Source organism: Castor canadensis, chromosome 13 (genome assembly GCF_047511655.1).
Source record: "Castor canadensis chromosome 13, mCasCan1.hap1v2, whole genome shotgun sequence".
Taxonomy (NCBI): Eukaryota; Metazoa; Chordata; class Mammalia; order Rodentia; family Castoridae; genus Castor; species Castor canadensis.
Genome location: NC_133398.1, coordinates 6,428,182 through 6,447,497, shown reverse-complemented (window position 1 = coordinate 6,447,497; position 19,316 = coordinate 6,428,182). Strand labels below are relative to the sequence as shown.

The 19,316-nt window shown below is 45.3% G+C and overlaps 1 protein-coding gene across 2 annotated transcripts in view; it reads left to right on the top strand.

The window, feature by feature from the left end:
* Gpr107 (G protein-coupled receptor 107) overlaps positions 1-19,316 on the top strand; it is a 69,566-nt gene that overhangs the window by 31,417 nt on the left and 18,833 nt on the right. The window contains exons 10-15 of one of the 2 annotated variants that reach the window (XM_020158946.2): positions 2,517-2,592; positions 3,254-3,327; positions 3,456-3,573; positions 6,545-6,675; positions 8,746-8,789; positions 11,455-11,556. In XM_020158946.2, the coding sequence (XP_020014535.1) occupies positions 2,517-2,592; positions 3,254-3,327; positions 3,456-3,573; positions 6,545-6,675; positions 8,746-8,789; positions 11,455-11,556 (545 nt within the window). The remainder of the gene's footprint in view (positions 1-2,516; positions 2,593-3,253; positions 3,328-3,455; positions 3,574-6,544; positions 6,676-8,745; positions 8,790-11,454; positions 11,557-19,316) is intronic. The other variant, XM_020158945.2, reaches the window with a different exon arrangement.

Genomic DNA, 19,316 nt, shown 5'->3' with positions numbered 1-19,316 from the left:
GTTCCAGAATGTGTGTGTGTGTGGAGGTACAGAGATAGTGGAGGTATGGAAGGGAAAAGAAGTAGTGTGTGCCTGCTCTGCTCAGTCAGACCCTTGATGTTGGTCAGTTCACCTTGCAACAGTTTGTTGAGATGGATGTTGCCCAATTCGGAAGAGGATACTTAGGTTTAGAGGGATGATGGTCATGCAGGAGGAAGCAATATTTGAGCCCATCCATCTTATCACTACCCCAGCATGAATGGGGTTTCACTGTTGTTGTTGTTTGAGACAGGATTTCTCTGGGTAGCCCAAACTGGCCTTGAACTGGTGATTCTCCTGCCTCAGCCTCCTGAGTGCTGAGATAACAGGCATGCTCAACCCCACCTGCCTCCCCAGTGTGGATGTTTTAACTGAACTGCAAGTCAAAGTTGCCAGGATATGTGAGTGAATACAGCCCTTCACAGTGAGCAGTTTTACACTCTGGGTAAATCTCCTTCCATTCAATAGTGACAGATTACTTTGGCCTTGACTTCCTTTTTGACCTTCAACTAGTAGGCACTACAATAGGAAAGTACCAGGGAAATCAGTCCGGAAGTTCAATGTGCGTCAGTTCATGGTGTGTTCTCATCATTCCGTCATTCTGTGCACACTCCTCCCCTGGTTGATCATTCCCCTTCCTTTCCTGTCCCGTTCCCACTCCTCCCCAGCTATGGGTGGATAGCCATTCAAATGTGCTTAATAGACAGTTGTTTTTTTTTTTTTTTTTTTGGTGGCACTGGGGTTTGAAGTCAGGGCCTCACGTTTGCTAGGCAGGTGCTCTACCACTTGAGCCACTCCATCAGCCCTATTTAGATGGTTCTCAATATTTCTGTAATCATGTAAGTAATGTTCATTGGTAAGTTACATGTATTGTAAATTTGTAGAAAGTATGTTGTCTCTATGTTCTTGTACGTTTTTTCACTCAGTTATATACACTTTTTGCCATCCAGTCACATTGCTGGCTATGCATCTAGTTGACTTATTTTTGCTGCTCTGCAGCATCCCATGGTCTGCATCCCCATGTGTTACTTCTCCATTCCTTAGTGATGAATGCATGCCCAGGTTGCCCCCAGACAGGACTGTTGTGAGCCTGTTTCCCTGAGATCTCCCAGGGCTCTGTCCTCTGAGGAATAGTCCCAGGAGGAGGCACACTGGTTATGGTTTGCTCTCATTGGGTTTCACTAAGTGCTGCCAGATTGCCCACTGGGTGGCTGCACCGATTTGTACTCCCCTAGCAGTGCATAAGACCTACACATGCACCAGCGTGTTGGGTGGGTGTAAACTGGTACCTCGTCTTACTTGGCACTTCTGAATATTAGTGATGTGGATCATTTCAAGGACTTGTTAACCTTGGGCACCTGCCCATGTTCTTTGCATATTTTCCTGATGGATTTTCTCTTTTTCTCATTGCTTTGCATGAGTCTCTTGCATGTTCTGAACATCAATCCCTTGTCTGTCTTATACATTGCAGTTGTTTTCCTCCCAGTCATTAAGCTTGTCTGCAGTATGCAGTATTGAATGAAAATCTTTTATTTTAATGGAGTCAAAACTGCCTAATGTTAATCTTTTTGTTAGTGCCTCTTGGATTTTAAGAGCCCCTCTGCTACTCCACGATCACAAAATACGTATTTCACATTTAGAGCTGAAATGCATCTGGAATCCCTGTTTTTATAAGTATGGAGTAAAAATCCTGCTTTATTTTTTCCTGGGTGTAGGTTCAATCTGCTTTTTCCCCATGGCAATTGTTTAATCCTTTCTTTCCCGCCAGTTGGAGTCACTTTACCTTACCCAGCTTCATGCATGCACATGAATCTGCTTCTGAGCTCGAGTCTGTGCCTTAGTTTAGCTGTCTGATAACACATAAACTGCACCTGTTCCACATTTTTTATTGCTGTGGTTTTGCAGAATGCCCCAGTATCTGAGAGTGTGCATTTCCCCGTGGCTCTTACTCAGGTCTCTCTGTGTGCACGTTTTTAATAGTTTTCCATTATCTCCATAATGGTCTTGTGCATCCTATTAGGTAATTTTTAGGGGAGGTGGGAATGGATGGAGGAATTTAATGTTAGGTACCCCAGAAGGGGACTAGTAAGTACCTGGAGGGTAGGGAGGTAGGATTAGGAGTGGGTGCTTCACCCATAGGCTGACGAGGGGAAAGGGGCACAAGCCCAGTGCTTTCCCCTAACCTGTTCCTGCTGTCAGCTCCCAGCCTTCCTACGCTGGGCTGTAGTTCCTCTGCATCGGCACCCAACGCTTCTGCCTTTCCTGGCTTCCTGCTATTTCTGCAGATCTTTCTCTCACACTCGCCTTTGTAACCTTACCAGGATGATTTCCAGAGACGAAGCTGGCAGCCTGTTTTAGAATGCTATCTTTACAAAAAAGACTTCATTTGTGACTTGCTCAGATCATACTTGCTGCCTGCTTATAAATACATCTCGTGGTTTGACTGCCCATCAGAAGTGGGTCTTCTTTTAATTAATTTTTTCTCTTTGTTTTTGTAGGAATGATGTATTTAAAATTCACTGGTTAATGGCGGCCCTTCCGTTCACCAAGTCTCTTTCCTTGGTGTTCCATGCAGTATGTATTAGCACTTGGGGGATCGTTTGCAAAATGATGCACATGCCTGTGTGAGCAGGAAAAATGTATTAGAGTAACGGGGAGAGACATAGGTAATGAATGCTTGGCCCCTTGAGTTACTTTACTATCCAGATACCATTTAGAGAGATTGAAAGATGTATACACCACTGTCAGCTTGGGGGTTCTACTGGGAGGCGTTTGGGGTGTACTGCTTAATCTTGCCACTTTAGTTAAAAATGCATTGGTGGCCTAAAGTATTCTAAATTTACAGATATTTTTCAAAGAAAAAATAGTTCAAGCCAGGTCATTACACCTAGATATTTTAACTGACTGACTGACTGACTGGTGTCCTTTTGCACCCAGCAGTAGTATGACAGATAAAGTTTGTTTGGTTCTTGGAGATTTTTAAGAAAAGAATAAGCAGTCATTTGCCAGTGTGAATTGTTTGCCTCAAGAGAGGGACCTGGGCTGGGTATTTTCTCAGGCTACCTGCCATTTGTTAGTGTACTCACATACTTCCTTTTGTGTATTGACAAGGTGGGGTGCTGGGGAGTGGGGTGGGTGGGACATCCCTCATCCCAAGGTCCTCTGGGGTCATTTGTTGTTTTCACTGTGCACTGGGGTAGATTGGCCATTCTGAAATGTAGCTGCTTGGTTTCAGATTGACTACCACTACATCTCCTCCCAGGGCTTTCCCATCGAAGGCTGGGCTGTAGTGTACTACATAACTCACCTGTAAGTATGCAGGTGCATGCAGAATGCTCCCTCAGGCCTGGGAACTGACAGGATGAGCTAGTGGTCTGACTGGTAGTGTGAGAGTCTGAAGAGACCTACTGGTGTCTGTGAACTGTTATCTCTTCCAGTTTGAAGGGGGCCCTGCTGTTCATCACCATTGCGCTCATTGGCACTGGCTGGGCTTTCATTAAGCACATCCTCTCTGACAAGGACAAGAAGATCTTCGTGATTGTCATCCCACTCCAGGTAAGGGAGCTCCAGTCTTGCTGTCAGTACTCTTGTGACTCTCAGCAGAGTTCAGCTCTGGGCCCATCCATAGGAGAGGCTCCTCAAAAACCCCAGCTTCTGGGTTTTGGAGAATGGAGTGCCCTTACTGAATTCTGATAGAACTAGGCTTACATCATATATGCTGTGGGAACCACTTGACAGTCAGTTGTCTCTCGACCAGCCTGGATGCCCAGATTGTGGATAGATAACTGCAGAAAAGTGAGCAAGCCCAGGTACACGGCAGTATTATCAGCAAAGCATTTTAGAACTGTGGATGGCACCAGGGAGTTTCTGCAAGGTAGAATGGGACAGTGGGTGCCAGGGACAGGCATTCAGTAAACCTTCCTCTGTTTGGGAGTATGTTGTGAGCCCCTCAGGAGAGGAACCTTGTCTTATTTTCTGTTCAGCAGTCTTATTAGAAGCAGAACCTGAACATGGGAAGGTATAACAAGCAGAGAGGGCCTAGCAGGCATGCACAACCATTCTGCTCTGCTTGACCAATTACCATGTGTTTGATTGAGTCACATGTGTTAGCTGATCTCATACTTTGGAGTGTGGCAGGTGGGGGAAGGAAGGGCACAACTCCCAGCACACCTAGAACAACCTGGTCAGCCCTGGAGATTGACTGCTTGGCAAAGTCTGCAGCAAAGCTACCCTTGAGTGCTGTATCTGGAGGAGCATATGTTGGCACTAAGTGAATGTCACAGTCTAGTTTGATCTTGGCTTCCAAGGAGAAAGTAACCAACCACTCAGTGATCTGGAAGGGCTTTGTGACAGAAATGGAGCTTGACAGGATGTTTAAGGAAAGGAATGTGGCAGGGGCAAAGGAGCAGCCATAGAAACCTGTAACACTGGTGCTGGTGAACTGCAAATGCTGAGAAACAGTCAGTCTTTTTGGTGGTTGAACCACTGGGGCTATGTTAGTGGTCAGACTGAGTTACACAGCCTGCCAGGGCCTCAGAGCTTTTAAGTGACAGAACTTGGGTCCTCCTCCCACTTTGCTGAACTGCTGCCTTATCCCTTTCCCTTGGGCAGAGTCAACCATCCCCCAAGGTTGACTTTCCTCCCTCTGGCCTAAGCTGGGGTGTGACAGGGCTTGGTCTTTCCTGCTTCCCCCTTTTGCTCTCCTGAAAGATGAACACAGGGTTACATGGAACATTGTGCTGAGGAAATAAGGATGTTTGAGAATTAAATATTAGACAATGGGACTCTTTTGGAAGGCCTTGACCATCAGCCTAAAAAGTCAAAACTGCTTCCTTTCGGCAGTGAGAGGTAGTAAAAGAAAGTTTCTTATCTTTTCCTTTGTCTTTTTTGTGGTGCTGGGAATTGCACATGCTAGGCAAGTGTTGTACCACTGAGCCACACCTCCAGCCCCAACTGAAAGTTTCTGAGTATAGAGCAAGTAATGGATACAAAATGGTGTTTCAGGAACATTGCTGGCATATTGTTCAACACTAACACCTCTGGGAATGTCTTGTCTCTTGTGTCAATTAAGGTCAAAGTAGAATGGTGAAGTTTCCACATGTTCTAGTAGGGCCATGGCTGCAGTCGTTCAGGACAGCCTGGCTTCAGGAGGAGGGAACAGGGAAAGAACCCAGAAGCCAGGTGTCAATGCGGAAACTGAAATTTCAAAATAGTTTTTACATTTATATTAAGTGAGGTTTGGCATCTATGATAACCTAATTTGTAAGTCCTGTTTAGAAAGAGAAACTATACTTAAAGACCTCCCAAATCGTAGATGTCATATTCCTTATAATTGTGTGAGTTATCTTTTTAGCAAATCAGGCAGGGTACTTGCAAATGTGGACTTCTTATTGGATAAATTTGCTTTATACTCAGTAGTATCTCTGCAGCTAGTGTAAGATTTTCCGTAACATAAGAGCCTAGTTATAGGACTGAACACACAAGCAAAACCTTAACTTTAAATACGAGAAAGAGGTGGCCACAGCTGAGCCTTGGGGAACTCCCTGCCATGTCCAGTGCACAGAGGACCTAAACTTGGCTTATTCCCATAAGGAGCAGGGTGACTACTAAACCACTGGGCCAATTCTGCCATTCTTGCTGCTCTGGTCTCCAGTAACACAGTCCCATCATCAAGCACTTGAAAGAATTATTGTCACTGAGGACCAGGGACTCTCAGGACGAGCTGTGGGCATCCTGGCTAAGTGGGAGTAAAGTATCAACTGTCTAGCACCTGAGGGACCCCTGTAAGGCTCAGGTGCCCAGAATGCAAAGTGTCTCAATTATCTATTGCTATGTAACAAGTCACCCCAAAACTCGCAACAGGACTAACCAGTAATTCTCCCTGTTGGCTTCTGTTGGGCAGGGGCTTGGGAAGGGCTTAACTGGGTAGGGTTAGCTGTGTGGTCTTGTGTGGTTATAGTCTGACAGTGGCTGTGGTTGGCGGTGTCTTCTATTCTTCACTGCAGTCTCTGGGCTGAGAAGATGCGATGAGATGGGCAAGAATGGCTGGAGCTCCTCAGGCAGCTTCTGCCTCTTTGGATCTCTCCAGCATGGCTGTTTTAGGGTAGCCAGACTACTTACAAGAAGGCTCAGGGTTCTGAAGATCCTGGGGGTGGGCCAGGTGGAAGCTGTGTCCACCTTGGAAATCACACAGCTTCACATCCACTTCACTATTGGTGGAGCAATTACAAGCCTGCCCAGTTTCAAAGGATGGTGTAGAGACACTTCACTTTTTTTTGGTGGGACTAGGGTTTAAACTCTGGGCCTCAACGCTTCCTAGGCAGGCGCTCCTCCACTTGAGCCACTCCACCAACCCTGAGACTCTTCATCTTGATAGCAGGGTGGCAGAGGTCCAGAAGAGCTTGTGCGACTGGTGATCATGCTGTGGTCACAGCCTGGGGGCTGCCAGGTGAGCACCCCACCTTGGGCTTGCTTTAGTAGCAACCACACATGCTTTGGGGCCTCTGTCACTTCTTATGTCCTGTAGGTCCTGGCAAATGTTGCCTACATCATCATAGAGTCCACTGAGGAGGGCACGACTGAGTATGGCTTATGGAAGGATTCTCTGTTTCTGGTTGACCTGCTGTGCTGTGGTGCCATCCTTTTCCCAGTGGTGTGGTGAGTAACCCACAGGAAGGGAGGGGTATGCCTGTGGCTCAGTTGTCACCCCAGCAGCTGCCTGAATCACATGAGGCATTTGAAAAAGATCTTTGTGGTTCCAGGTTGCCCTGAATCAGAATTCTGTCACCCAGAGGATTCTGATAGAGCTGGCCTGGCTCCATGGAGCCAGTTCTAAGACAGTAGAGCAGGGTTTGGAAATAAGAACTGAGTGGCAACATAAAGTAGCAGCCTAGATTTGGTGGTGAGGAAGTTAAGCCCCAGAAATAACCTTTTCTTGCCAATTAGGTGGAAAATAGGAAAGTACACTAACATAAAACTAGTGGTAGTTCTCAGAACTCCACATCTTAGCATTCTTGAGAATGGTTTGCTGCACTCCTAGAAATGGCTGGCTTCAGATGCTTATGTTGTGCCTTGATTGTGTAAAGAAGCACTGGGGACTGGCAGAGTGGCTCAAGTGGTAAGAAAGGCTGCCTAGCAAATGTTCAAACCTCAGTGCCACCAAAAACAAACAAAATACCCAACACCAAAAAGGGTTGGTGGAATGGTCAAAAGGTACAGTGCCTGCCTAGCAAATCTCAGTACCAAACAAATAAAATAAAAGAAGCATTAGTGCCAACTCAGTGGTTGAAGAGAAAGAATACTTGCCTTACGTCACATGCAAAGTGATGGAAGGTCTTGGTAAAGCAGGTTAACAAAAGTATAGCAGTCACTTCACTTAGTTCCATGACTGTTTGAATGCAGCCATTTCTTCTGCAAACATGCACAGAAGGGGTGGGTGCTTCTAATCGCAGTGCCCATGTGGTAAATTAGTATTTTCTAGATCCTGCGGTTTGTTGGGCCATTGAATCACTAATTATTTAGACCATGGTGTCAGTGGAGCATAATTCTCCTTCCACCAGTTACAGTCGCCTTTCCCCAGCTCATCAAACAACACACATGTGCCTGCGTGCTGATGCTCAGCAGACAGCTGCCAGCACAGGCGAGTGCATGGATGAGACCTTCGTCACCCATGGCCATGACAGCCTCCTTACATCCTGCCCAGGAACAGCAGCGTGGGCGGCTTCAACCCAGGATGTCCAGCCCTGTCCTCATATGGAACATCGTGGACTCTACCCTTTTAGATGCTGCCATTGGAAGAGCAAAATATAAGGGACCCAATGAACACAAAGCTACCAGTGACCATTTCATGTCACTTGTTAATGACAGCAGTAATGAGTAGGTGCCAAATGGCAAGATTCCTTCTGTAAATAGCCTGAAAATTATTGTCAAATGAGAAAAGCCAGTAAGTACTAGAAAGGCGATTTAAGAAATAGCACCAAGCAGCACTGGTTCAGGGCCAGCATTGTGCTGGTAACTTTTGCGTGTTTAGTTCTTCTAGGGAGCAGACCACCAAGGTTTTAGAAGTGATTCATTCACAGACAAATGAGTGTTAGTGTCTGCCAGACCCAACCCTCTTCCACCATACTGCTTTCCCGGGTGTTTGTGAACTGTACCTAGAACTCTGATCTGCCATGTCTTTACTAATGGTACTGTCCCCTTCTTGCCTGAGCGGTAATGATGGTGTAAAACCACTCCGCAGAGGGTGGTATGTTCCGCAGTTACAATCTCCACTCAGTGGCGTTTGTGTGAAGCCATATGTCACTGCTCCTAGACCTAGACTTGGAAGTCTGCATGATTTTCTCCTAGGGTCATTCTCCCCAGTGGAAACTCAGTGATTGGTCCTCCCTGATCCTCAGTGGTGGGCAGGGTGGCTGTGAGAATGACATCAGGGAGCTATCAGGATAGTTAAATGATGGTGTTTGCTTTTCTCCTCACTCTGGTCTTGCCAGAATTGTTGCTTGTATTCGGCCAGCAGAGGGCATTTTTACACTGCAGACTTGAGCACCGTATATACGGTGAAGTGTGGATTAGCAAAGATCACTTTTTTAAGGAGAGAGCTTTGAAGTCGTCTAGTCTAACGTTTCAGTTTGTAACCAGGGAGTTCAAGGCCCGAAGCTACTAGAGCCAGAAATAGAGAAGAATGAAAACTTGCCAGCTAACCTTTGTTATCCCTGTGTTTATTTTTAGGTCAATCAGACATTTACAAGAAGCCTCGGCCACAGATGGAAAAGGCAAGTTCCCTTGCATGGCTTTTGTGCTGCTCACTTTCCTCTGTGCCTGTATTTTGGGTGCTGCAGAAAGGTGGGGACAGTCTGTGGCTGTCCAGGGGCTGACTTCCTGGGCAGCGGGCTGCTGGGGGCTTACCTTGTAAGAGCAGCCAGGATAGGTTGGTGGAGAAGCAAGTGTTGTGTAAGGAGGTTTGGGGTGTGTACCAGGATGATTCATTTCAATTCCACTCGTGATTGTGATTTTCACCTTCTCAAAACTGAGGCACAAAGAAAATCTCATCTTGGAAGGGGCAGCTAACACTTCTGTGTGAGAACAGGCGGTCTGTGGATGGCGATGTGTAAAGCCATCCTTCCTGCTGACTTAACACACTTTCAAAATAGATGTGTCCATATGAATTTTAAATGAGCATCTTCAGACCTACTTGGTGTTTTAGCAGTTGTGCTGTTATAACCCTGTGTGTCTCCTTGATTTTCCAACCTTGTCTGCTAAGTCAGAAACAAAGCCCCTTGTAGAGAATTACTTCCTTTTCTGACTTGAATCATGTCCTGATCCCAGGCTGTGTGGCACAAATGGGAACTTCACACTGTGAGGGTAGTAGGAGGACCAGTACGCTCTCAGCACTTGTGAAATCATACATCTGGGGTGATACATGTTTTACAAGGCATGACAAATAAAAAACAAAACAGGGTTTGAGGGGTTGGGCGTGGTGCCTCACACCTGTAAATCTATCTACTTGGTTTTGTGTGTGTGTGTGTGTGTGTGTGTGTGTGTGTGTGTGTGTGTGTGTGTGTGTGTGTGTGGCAGGGAGGTACTAGAGTTTAAACTCAGGGCTTCAAGTGCTTTGCCACTTGAGCCACTCTGCCATCCCTTAGTATTAGTATTGGGTATTTTTGAGATAGGGTCTTGTGAACTATTTGTCCAGGCTGGTTTCAAACCACGATTCTCATGATTTCTGCTTCCTGAGGAGCTATGACTACAGGTGTGAGTCACTGGTACCTGGCAAAATGCTACTTGGGGTTGCAGTTCAAATGTAGCCTGGGGAAAAAAATGTTAGTGAGTCCCTCCCCACTACTCCCAGTCTCAGCCAGTAAACTGGGCCTTGTTCTGTGCTCCTGTGATCCAGACACGTGGGAGGTATAGGCAGAGAACCATGGTCTTAAGGCCCAGGCAGAACCATACCTGAAGAACAAACAAAAGCACACAAGGGCTGGGAGCATGGCTCAAGTCGTAGAGCACCTGCAGGTTCAGGTCCTGAGATCAAACCCCATACTGCCAAAAAATAAAAATAAAAAAAATTTAAAAAAAAAGAAATAGTGTATTTGTTACTAAAGTTTCGTTGCTGATTATAAAAGTTTCGTTGCTGATTATAAAAGTAATGTGGATTCTTTTTAGAAAATGTGAAAAACCTAATGGCTATAAGTCTGATTTCACAGACTTGAAATGTGCTTCATCCCTGAGCCACATCTTCAGCTCCACATTATTTTCAGAATGAATTTCACTTGACTTTGAAGTTCCATAACAGGTCAGGTGCACTCACTGATCCTTGTTTAGACTCTCCCCGGTTTGGGTCCTAAAGAGTCCCTCCCCCCCACTCCCAGTCTCAACCAGTAAACTGGGCCTTGTTCTGTGTTCCTGTGATCCAGCCACGTGGGAGGTATAGGCAGAGGACCATGGTCTTAAGGCCCAGGCAGATGGCAGTATAGAGCGCCTATCACCTGGCCTCCTGCCACTTTTGCTTCTGGGCAGCCCAGGTTGGGAGCTGGTCAATGCTGGGTTGATGTGCGAGTCATGCCTGGCCTCTCCAGAATGGTCTTGCCCTCTTTTGGTCTCTCTCTAGTCCTGGGAGACAGCACTTCCCTCATTTGTTTTCTCTTTCTTTCCAAAGCTCTGGATTTCTTTTCCCCTCTGGAACTCCTGCTGTGATATACTCTTTTTGGTGAATTATAGTTGGTGTGTTGTCTGCCGACAGTTTGTACAGCCATGCTGATGGCCGTCCCCAAAGCCAGTGGCAGAGAGCCTGCCTACCTTCTTGGGATGGGATGAAGGAAACACAGAAAATGAAGTGGAAGTTAGAATTTTAATAAACCACCCTGCCACAAAAATGAGAGCCCCCACTCTAGCAATAATTATCGTTGAGGGAATTTCTTATCCCTTTTTCCCTTCTGTGCACATTATATAAAAAGATGGTTTTATTGTTTTTATAACTTAATAAGTAGGGTTTTCTTGTTTTAATATATATGAGACATTTAATCTTCTTTATCCTTGTACACTTTGATATTTCTAAATTCAAATATTTCTGGCTGTTCAGCTGAAAATACCTTAAAATTCCAAGGGCAGTGTTTCTCAGTTGGTAAGTTGTGTCTGTATTTTTCTTCTTGGCTTATCCAGAATTATTCTGGCACTTGTACATCATTCTGACCTCTGCCAGCCTCAGCACCTTCTCTACCTGGCATGTTAGGGTTCCAGGGTGACTGGAGATTGACCATCTCTGACCATTTCCCCCAAGATTGGTCTCAGCTGAGGATTTTGGTAAAGATAGCACATCAGGTGAGGTCCCAGATGACGTCAGCATTGTCCCTCAAGCACCTGCAGTAAAGAGAAACTATAAGCCAGGATGTTTTTGTCATGGCTGGGGCACCCAAGGCAGTTTCTCATGTTTTCCACCAGGTGACAGCATGGGACTTCTTCAGCAGACAGCAGATACAACAGCAGGCAAACCCAGGCTCTCCTCCCCATCCTATAAAGACAGCACCCATTTCTCATCCTCAGGTGTCCAAAGCCTTTGAAAGGGGAGAGAGTAAATTAGAATGGTCATATCTTCTGGATGGGAAGCTTTTTTGCTGTTCCACAAATGTCTCCTTCATTCTGTCCATTGAAAAATGTCTGTGCTTGTGACGCTTCCAAAGTCAAGGTGGGCATGTTCCAGAGCAGAGTCTGATCTGACAAGAAGTCTGGGGAACAGGCTGTGCTAGCAAGCCAGATGAGGCTGAATGATCACAGCCAATGGCTGGTTCCCACGTGGTTGATTTCTTTGTGCCTCAGTTCATCCTCCTGAGATATAGCCAGTCCTAGCAGCATCAGGGCATATGAAGACCACAGCAGTAATGTCTCCTCTTAGATTTGGAAGCAATTTACTGGATGAGGCCTGACATTCTGGTTCCTTTTCTTTGGCTCATTATTCTGACTCGTTGCACGACCTTGACAGTGACAGGCTTAAGATTCTTGTTTTTAGTTCAGATGCAGTCCAGGCTGAGTAATTGCAAGCCTGGAAGTAGTTGTACTTCGTGAATTTGGGTTCAGTACAACTTCCAGAGTGTTTGTTTACTTCTTTGTGTATGGATTCCTTTGAACTGAACCTGGGGAAAGCATAAAGAAAACATTAAGGATGAAGCTTCCCTCATCCTTTGTCTCTTCTACTACACATTGTGGCCTGTCTGGTCCTCTGTCATCGGGATTCAGTGCTGTGCTACAGCCTCTGAGGGGCTTGAGTCTTGCTCATACACACCTCACCCTTAGTCCACTGGGCTCTGCCTGCCAAGATTTACTGTCTGCTTCATCCTAGAGCCTACATCTCTGTTTCTTCCTCTCTCCAGCGTTATTACCTTATAGGACTGGCTTGGGGTTATACACCATAAATTTGATTAACAGCCTGTACTCTGGTCATCCTTTTTTTGGCCTTGTGTTTCTGAGGGAAAGTCAAAGGAAGTATTCTAAAGAATCTTCCCTTTTATGTGAGCTTCAGAGACACTTCCACAACTAGCTGCAGGGTGATGGACTGGCCTCATTCTGAGCCACCACCATCTTCTGAAAGAGCCTGAATCATAAGAGGTATTTGTTAGGACAGCATTCTCTCCAGGGCACCCTCAGGGTCACGCTGGTTTCTAAGCATATAATACTGGCCATTTCACTCTTGATGTTTGCATTGACTGAAGAAGCAATGGTTGGGTAAGACAGTTGGCACCTTTGGATGATTCAAAGCTATGGCATCAGACTGGCCCAGTAACTGCTGCATTCGTCCCTGGTACCTACTTAAGGGGCTGTAAGGGGCCATGTCCCTTCAGAATGGCCCTGACAATATTGTAGGAACTGTAGGAACTGTTGATACTATTAAGTCTCCACCCTGAGTAATGTCTTTAATATTGCACACGGTGGACTGGGAAGTATGCACAAAGCACTCTACAGACAGAAATGTGCAAGTGTTTAAGTTGCCCACTAGGCTGGCTTCTTTTCTCCTGGAAGGCCATTTTCATCTGAAAGAATGATAGCTGTTGTGGTCACTCAGACTTGGGCTTTTGGCAGACATTTTCTTGAAAATGAATGAACATGTCTTTCCAAGGAAAACAGTGAACAGTGTTTATTGCCAGTGATAAAAGTTGTGCTTTTGAGTACAAACTAGAATGTAGGACAACTCTTATCTACCACTGGGAGCTTGACATTTCCCATTCTTAAAAGACTTTTTTTTTTCTTTTTTGTGGTTTTGGGATTTGAACTCCCTTGAGCCACTCTGCCAGCCCTTTTTTGTGATTTTTTTTTTTTTTTTTGAGATAAGGTCTCGAGAACTGTTTGCCCAGGCTGACTTCAAACCTCAATCTTCCTGATCTCTGCCTCCTGAGTAGCCAGGATTACAGGTATGAGGCGCCCAGCTTAAGAAACTTCTGTTGTGAACAGAGGTGATATCAACAATGTGGTTTTAAGTAATATTTTCATTAAAAGTGTTTCAGTATTTGAGAGATCTGCATAGCTTACTGAAACAGTATCTTCCACCTGACCCAACACAGATGTTGCACGATCAAGCACTGGCAAAATGTCCACCCAGAGTGGAGGATGGACCAGTGGAGTTTTAATGCAGCCGTGTGAAAAGTTCTTCGATGCATCTTTTTTTCTTTTTTTGGTAGTACTGGGTTTTGAACTCAGTGCCTAAGTCTTGCCAGGCAGGTGCTCTACCAATTGAGCCACTCCACCAACCCTTTTTTGTGTTGGGTATATGCCCAGGCTGGCTTCAACCCACAATCCTCCTGTTCTCTGCCTCCTGAGTAGCTAGGATTCTAGGTGAGCCACCAGTGCCAGACACCTTGATATACTTTCAGCTTCCCCAGCTCACTGGTCTGTAGAAGCTACCTGCCATTTGTCCTGTTTTCATGTAGAATCAAAGAAGAGTAATTGTGTGCATGCCAGTAGTTCCAGCTATTAGAGAGGTTGAGACAGAAGGCTCACTTAAGGTCAAAGGTTCAAGACCAGCCTGGGCAACACAGCAAGATCCTGCCTCAAAAGAAAGAAAAAAGAATATTCTCAGTTGTCTGGAAAGGGCTACATACATGTGTGGGGCTGTATTGTTTTAACCATAGCACTCCCTCACAAGAGGCTAAGTGCAAAAGCAAATTCATAAACCTAGCTTTGTTTTATTAGAACAGACAGAGATTTACAAAAATAGAAAATAATTCTTCTTTTCATTAATTTTTTTTAGAGAAGAGGTCTTTAACAAAACATTATTTATGTTAACATATAATGGGTTTATTTTTCTTAGTTTTATATGACTTATTAAATGTTTTTGTAATCCTTGTTTCATTGTCAAATGTGGTAAGTACTGATATGTATAACCTACATGAAGCAAAGGTCTTTGAGGCCCTTAATAATGTTTAAAAGTGTAAGTGGTCCCAGGACCGAAAGCTTGAACACAATGCATTAGAGAAGGTGCTTGGTGACCCTGAACATGAGCAAAAGCCTGTTTGGTTCTTGTCCTGTTTACCTTTGGGCATATTTCAGACTGACTTGGCCAGACACTTTGGTTATTTGAGATGTCCTTCAGCTCAGGGCACCTCCTACCAAACAGCTGTGATTTGGGTCTATTCACATAAACAGACTGATGAAACCTCCTGGGGAGAAAGAAGAGAAAATCACTGTGGGCCTCACAGCTGCAACTTGTGCCTATTGTTTAATTCCGCTTTTTGTTCTTGTTCTCGCAAGGCTGCTGTTGGGCTTCTCCTCCTTTTTGGGGTGATAGATCTATTTGAGAATTAGGAAGCTATATAGCCCTCTCCATGTCTGTGTAAAGTCCTTCATGGGATTCAAAGATCTCAGATTTAAGAAGCCTTCTTTAGATTAATTAAGTCATCCTGTGCAGTGGTTTGGATGGACATGCACAGCCTAATTATGTGAGAGCTCCATAGGACTGATTCCCGGGAGAAACCCTGGAGTACGGGTTGCACCGTCAGCCTTTGTAGAGTTCCTCGCTGTCCCATCTCAGTTCTCCACTTCCACTAGGATGCATCTCAGCGCCTTCCTGCTCTGGTATCTTTCCTTTTCTTTTTTTACATATTGTGATAAAATACACATAACTTAAATGTCCGGGTCTGTGTTATTACCTACATTCACATTGTGCAGTCATCGCCACCACCCATCTCCAGAACTTCTTACCTCTTCAGACTGAAAGTGTACACTGCCCCTGGCAGCCCCACTCTACTTTCTATCCATGAATGCTACTACTCATTCATGAATAGCAGCATTTGCCTTTTTGCATCTGGCTTAACACCTAGCATAATGTCTTCAAGTTTCCTCCATGTCGCAGCATGTCAGAATTGCCTTGGTTTTTAGAATGAAGAACATCCCATTGTGGGATTTGTTTATCCACTCATGAGTCTGCAGATGCTTTCACCTTTTGGTTATTGTGAAGGAGTATCACACCTTGTGCTCTGAACGTCGTGTACAAATACCTGTTCAAGTCCTACTCCTAATTCTTTGCAGTATATACCCAAAAATGGAATTGCTGGATCATATGGTAATTGTAGATTTAATTTTTTGAGGAGCTGCCATGCAGTTTTACATCCCACCAGCACTCCATGCAGACTCATTTCTCCACAGCACCACCAGCATTGAACTAGGCCTTGCATGTGCTTGGCACACTCTGCCTCTGAGCGATGCCCCCGCCGTTTCGTTTCTTACCCCAGACATCCTTATGCAGCCATGAGGTGCTATTTCATTGTGCTTGGGGCTTGTTTTCCCAAATGATCAGTCACAGTGAACATCTGTCAAGTGCTTGGTCATTTGTATATCTTCTTTGGAAAAATGTCAGTTCAAGTCTTTTGCCCATGTTTAATTTGACAGGGCAGTGGTTCAGATGTGCCTTGTCCCCCAAGGGTCTATGTGCTGAGAGTTTGGTCTCCTGTGTGGTGAGCTAAGGAGATGGAACCATTAGGGGAGGGGCCTAGTGGGAAGTGACACGGTCTGTGAGAGCAATTCATCCTTTTCACAAGGGAGTGTATCTTGCCGGAGCAGGTTGTTAGCTGCCAGCCTGGCACCCCCTCCCCTTGAATCCCTTTTCCACACACTGCTCACCCCTCTCTTGTGTGCTCCCTCCTTTGTGATGCCACCCAGCCGAAGCCCTCAACAGACACTGAGCAGATGGCAGCACCTGGCTCTGGACCTCCAGAACTGGGAGCTAAAGAAACTTCTTTTTGGCTGGTGGGGTGGCTCAAGTGGTAGAGTGCCTTTCTAATAAGCTTGAATCTCTTGAGTTTAAACCCCAGTATGGTATTTGGTTTATTTCTCAGGGCCTCATGCTTGCCAGGCAGGTGCTCTACCACTTGAGCCATACCCCTAATCCCTTTTCCTTTAGATATTTTTCACATAGGCTCTTGCGTTTATGCTGAGGCCAACCTGGACTGTCCTCCTCCTGTTTATGCTTCCTGTGATGTGGAATGACAGGCACATGCCACCATGTCCCTAGCTTTTATTGGTTGAAATGGAATCTCAATAACTTTTTTTGCCCAGACTGGCTTCAACCCTCAGTCCTCCCAAGTAGCTAGAGAAACCTCTTTGCTTTGTGAAGTATGGTCTGTGGCAACACAATAAAAACCAAGACAGATTGTTTGGTTTTTTGTTGTTGCTCTAGGATCTTTTGGCTTCCCCAGACAGTTACTGTTTCAGTGGACTGTGAGCATCTTGTTGTGTTTGCATCTATATAACCCACACAAGCACAAAGTGATTGGTCACTCTAGAAAACTGTACCTACATTGAAAGATCTGCCCTTGTCTGCTTATGGTAGAGGAAGGTCAGTGGTGTATACCATGGGAGCAGGAAACCCATCTGCTTTGAGAACTGTATGATAATTGTTGTTTAACTTACTTGTTTTTTTTTTGGGGGGAGACTCAGAGCTTTGTACTTGCAAAGCAGGTACTCTGCCACTTGAGCCACGCCTCCAGTCCATTTTGCTCTGGTTATTTGTGGTCTTGAACTGAGATCATCCTGATCTCAGCTTCCCAAGCTGTGATTACAGGCATGAGCCACCAACACCAAGCTATGGTTTAATTTTTTACTAAGTAAAAATATAATCTTTTTTGGGAAAAGGAAGAAGCAGAGATTCCATGTCATAATATCCCTCTGTAGTGATATTCTAGAGCAGAGGTTAGCAAACTTGGCCCATGAGCCAAATGTCATTGCCACATGTTTTTATAAATGGTTTCATGCAGCGGGAACATTGCCCATTGTGTATATATCTAAAGCTACTTTTGCACTTCAGTGGCAGAGTTGAGCAGTTGTAGCACAGATTATCTGTTTGCTATCAAATCATTTACAGAAAACTTTACCATCCACCCCCAGCTGCCTTAGATATTCAAGGGAGAGCATCTTAAAAACCATACATGTAGCCAGATGTGGTGGTACATGCATGTAATCCCAGTACTTGGGAGGCTGAGGGAGGAGGATCACAAGTTCAAGGCCAGACTGAAATGCATAGTGAGACTCTGTCTTTAAAAAAAAAAAAAGTCACCTTCTGAGTGCTAGGATTATGGCTTTGCCTGGCTGGGGTTGCTCTGATATTTTACCATTACTGTGCTGGGAACCTGCACATTTCCTGCTGAGCTCATGGCATTGTGGCTGCAAGCTATGGGGTTTTCAACACATTCTGAAAGGGTTTGTGACCCTAGAAAAGTTTAAAGCACTGCTAACTAAACTGTTGTTGTGAAGAAAGAGAATATTTAATTAGGCCAGTTTAATACAGTGATTTTTAATTTATTTTAATTACCAAAAACCTTTTTCATCACATTTCCTCAAACACATCACCTCAAATTCCTGTAAAGTCATCAACCTCTGACCAACGCCAATACTATGAAATAATCCATTCCCAGTGATGCCACCCTGAATTAACATGAGCCACAGCCAAAAGCAGATTGGCTTCTCGTGGTGCCAGACTGAGAAGCAGCCTTGGCACAGGCACGTTGCCCAGTTTTTGTTGAGGATAGAGCCTGCGTACCTGGAGATCCTCAGCCCCTGTGGCCATGGAGGTCTGGCAGTGCATCCTCCTGTACCGGCCTGGGCTTGATTCTCCTGCTGGGAGAACTTGAATGCATTTGATTTCCCTGGGTCTTGAATATCTTTTCGGCAGCACTGGGGTTTGAACTCAGGACCTCATATTTGCAAGGCAGGCATTCTTACCATTTGAGCCACCCCACTGTCTCTCCATGGCTCTTGAGACTGGGATGCCAGGCCATCTCTACTGATGACTGCAGTGTTCCAGGAAGGTCACATTCTTACTGAGGGAGTTTTGCCTGCCATTAACCAGCCTGTGTGATGAAGTAACCGGAAGTGTGAACTTCTTCCTGGCTTAGCACCCTGCTGGTTGTGACTGGGAAAGAGGGGGAACATGTGGAGTGACAAGCACTCAGCTCAGTTGTAGACTCGGCCGTGTATTAGACTGCCAAGCTCATGGCATCATGGCTGCTCGCTGTAGGCTGGCAGAGACGAGGCCCTGGCAAGAGCAGAGTCTGAGGCTGGTCCCTTGAACCCCTCCTTTTTCAGTGCTGCTGGTGTGGGGCTAAAGTCGAAAGAAAGGGAGAACAAGAAACGTTAAGAGGGCTGATGACAGAAGTCCTTTACCAAGTCAACTATCTGATGGTCTTTAGTCCTTTTCTTGTCTTGTTTTTGTTGTTGTTAGTTGTCTTCTGTTTTTTTCTTTTTTTGGCAGTGTTGGGGTTTGAACTCACAGCTTTGCACTTGCTAGGCAGACGCTCTACCACTTGAGCCACACCCCTCAACCTTTTTTGCTTTAGTTATTTTTCAGAAAAAGTCTCAAATTTTTTGCCTGGGGCCAGCCTCGGACTGTGATCCTCCTACTTATGGCCTCCCTCCTCCCTTGTAACTGGGGTCACAGGTGCACATCACCACACCAGGCTTATTGATTGAGATGCGATCTTGCTATCTTTTTTGCAGAAGCTGGCCTTGAGCCATGATTTGCCCAAATGCTGCCTCCCAAGTAGTTGGGATTATAGGCATGCACCATCACACTCAGCCAATTTGATTTTTTCTTCTTTTGATGTAGTACTAGGGGTTTCAGGTCCTCCACCCTTTCTGCATTGGTTGTTTTTGAGATAGAGTCTTACTTTATGTCTGGGCCAGACTGAATCTCAGTCCTCTTATTTGTGCTTCCTGGGGTAGCTGGAATGACAGCTTGTGTCACCACAACCAGCTTTTTACTGGTTGAGATGTGGTCTTACAGACTATTGGCTTGGGCTGGTCTGCAACCTCGAGCCTTCCAA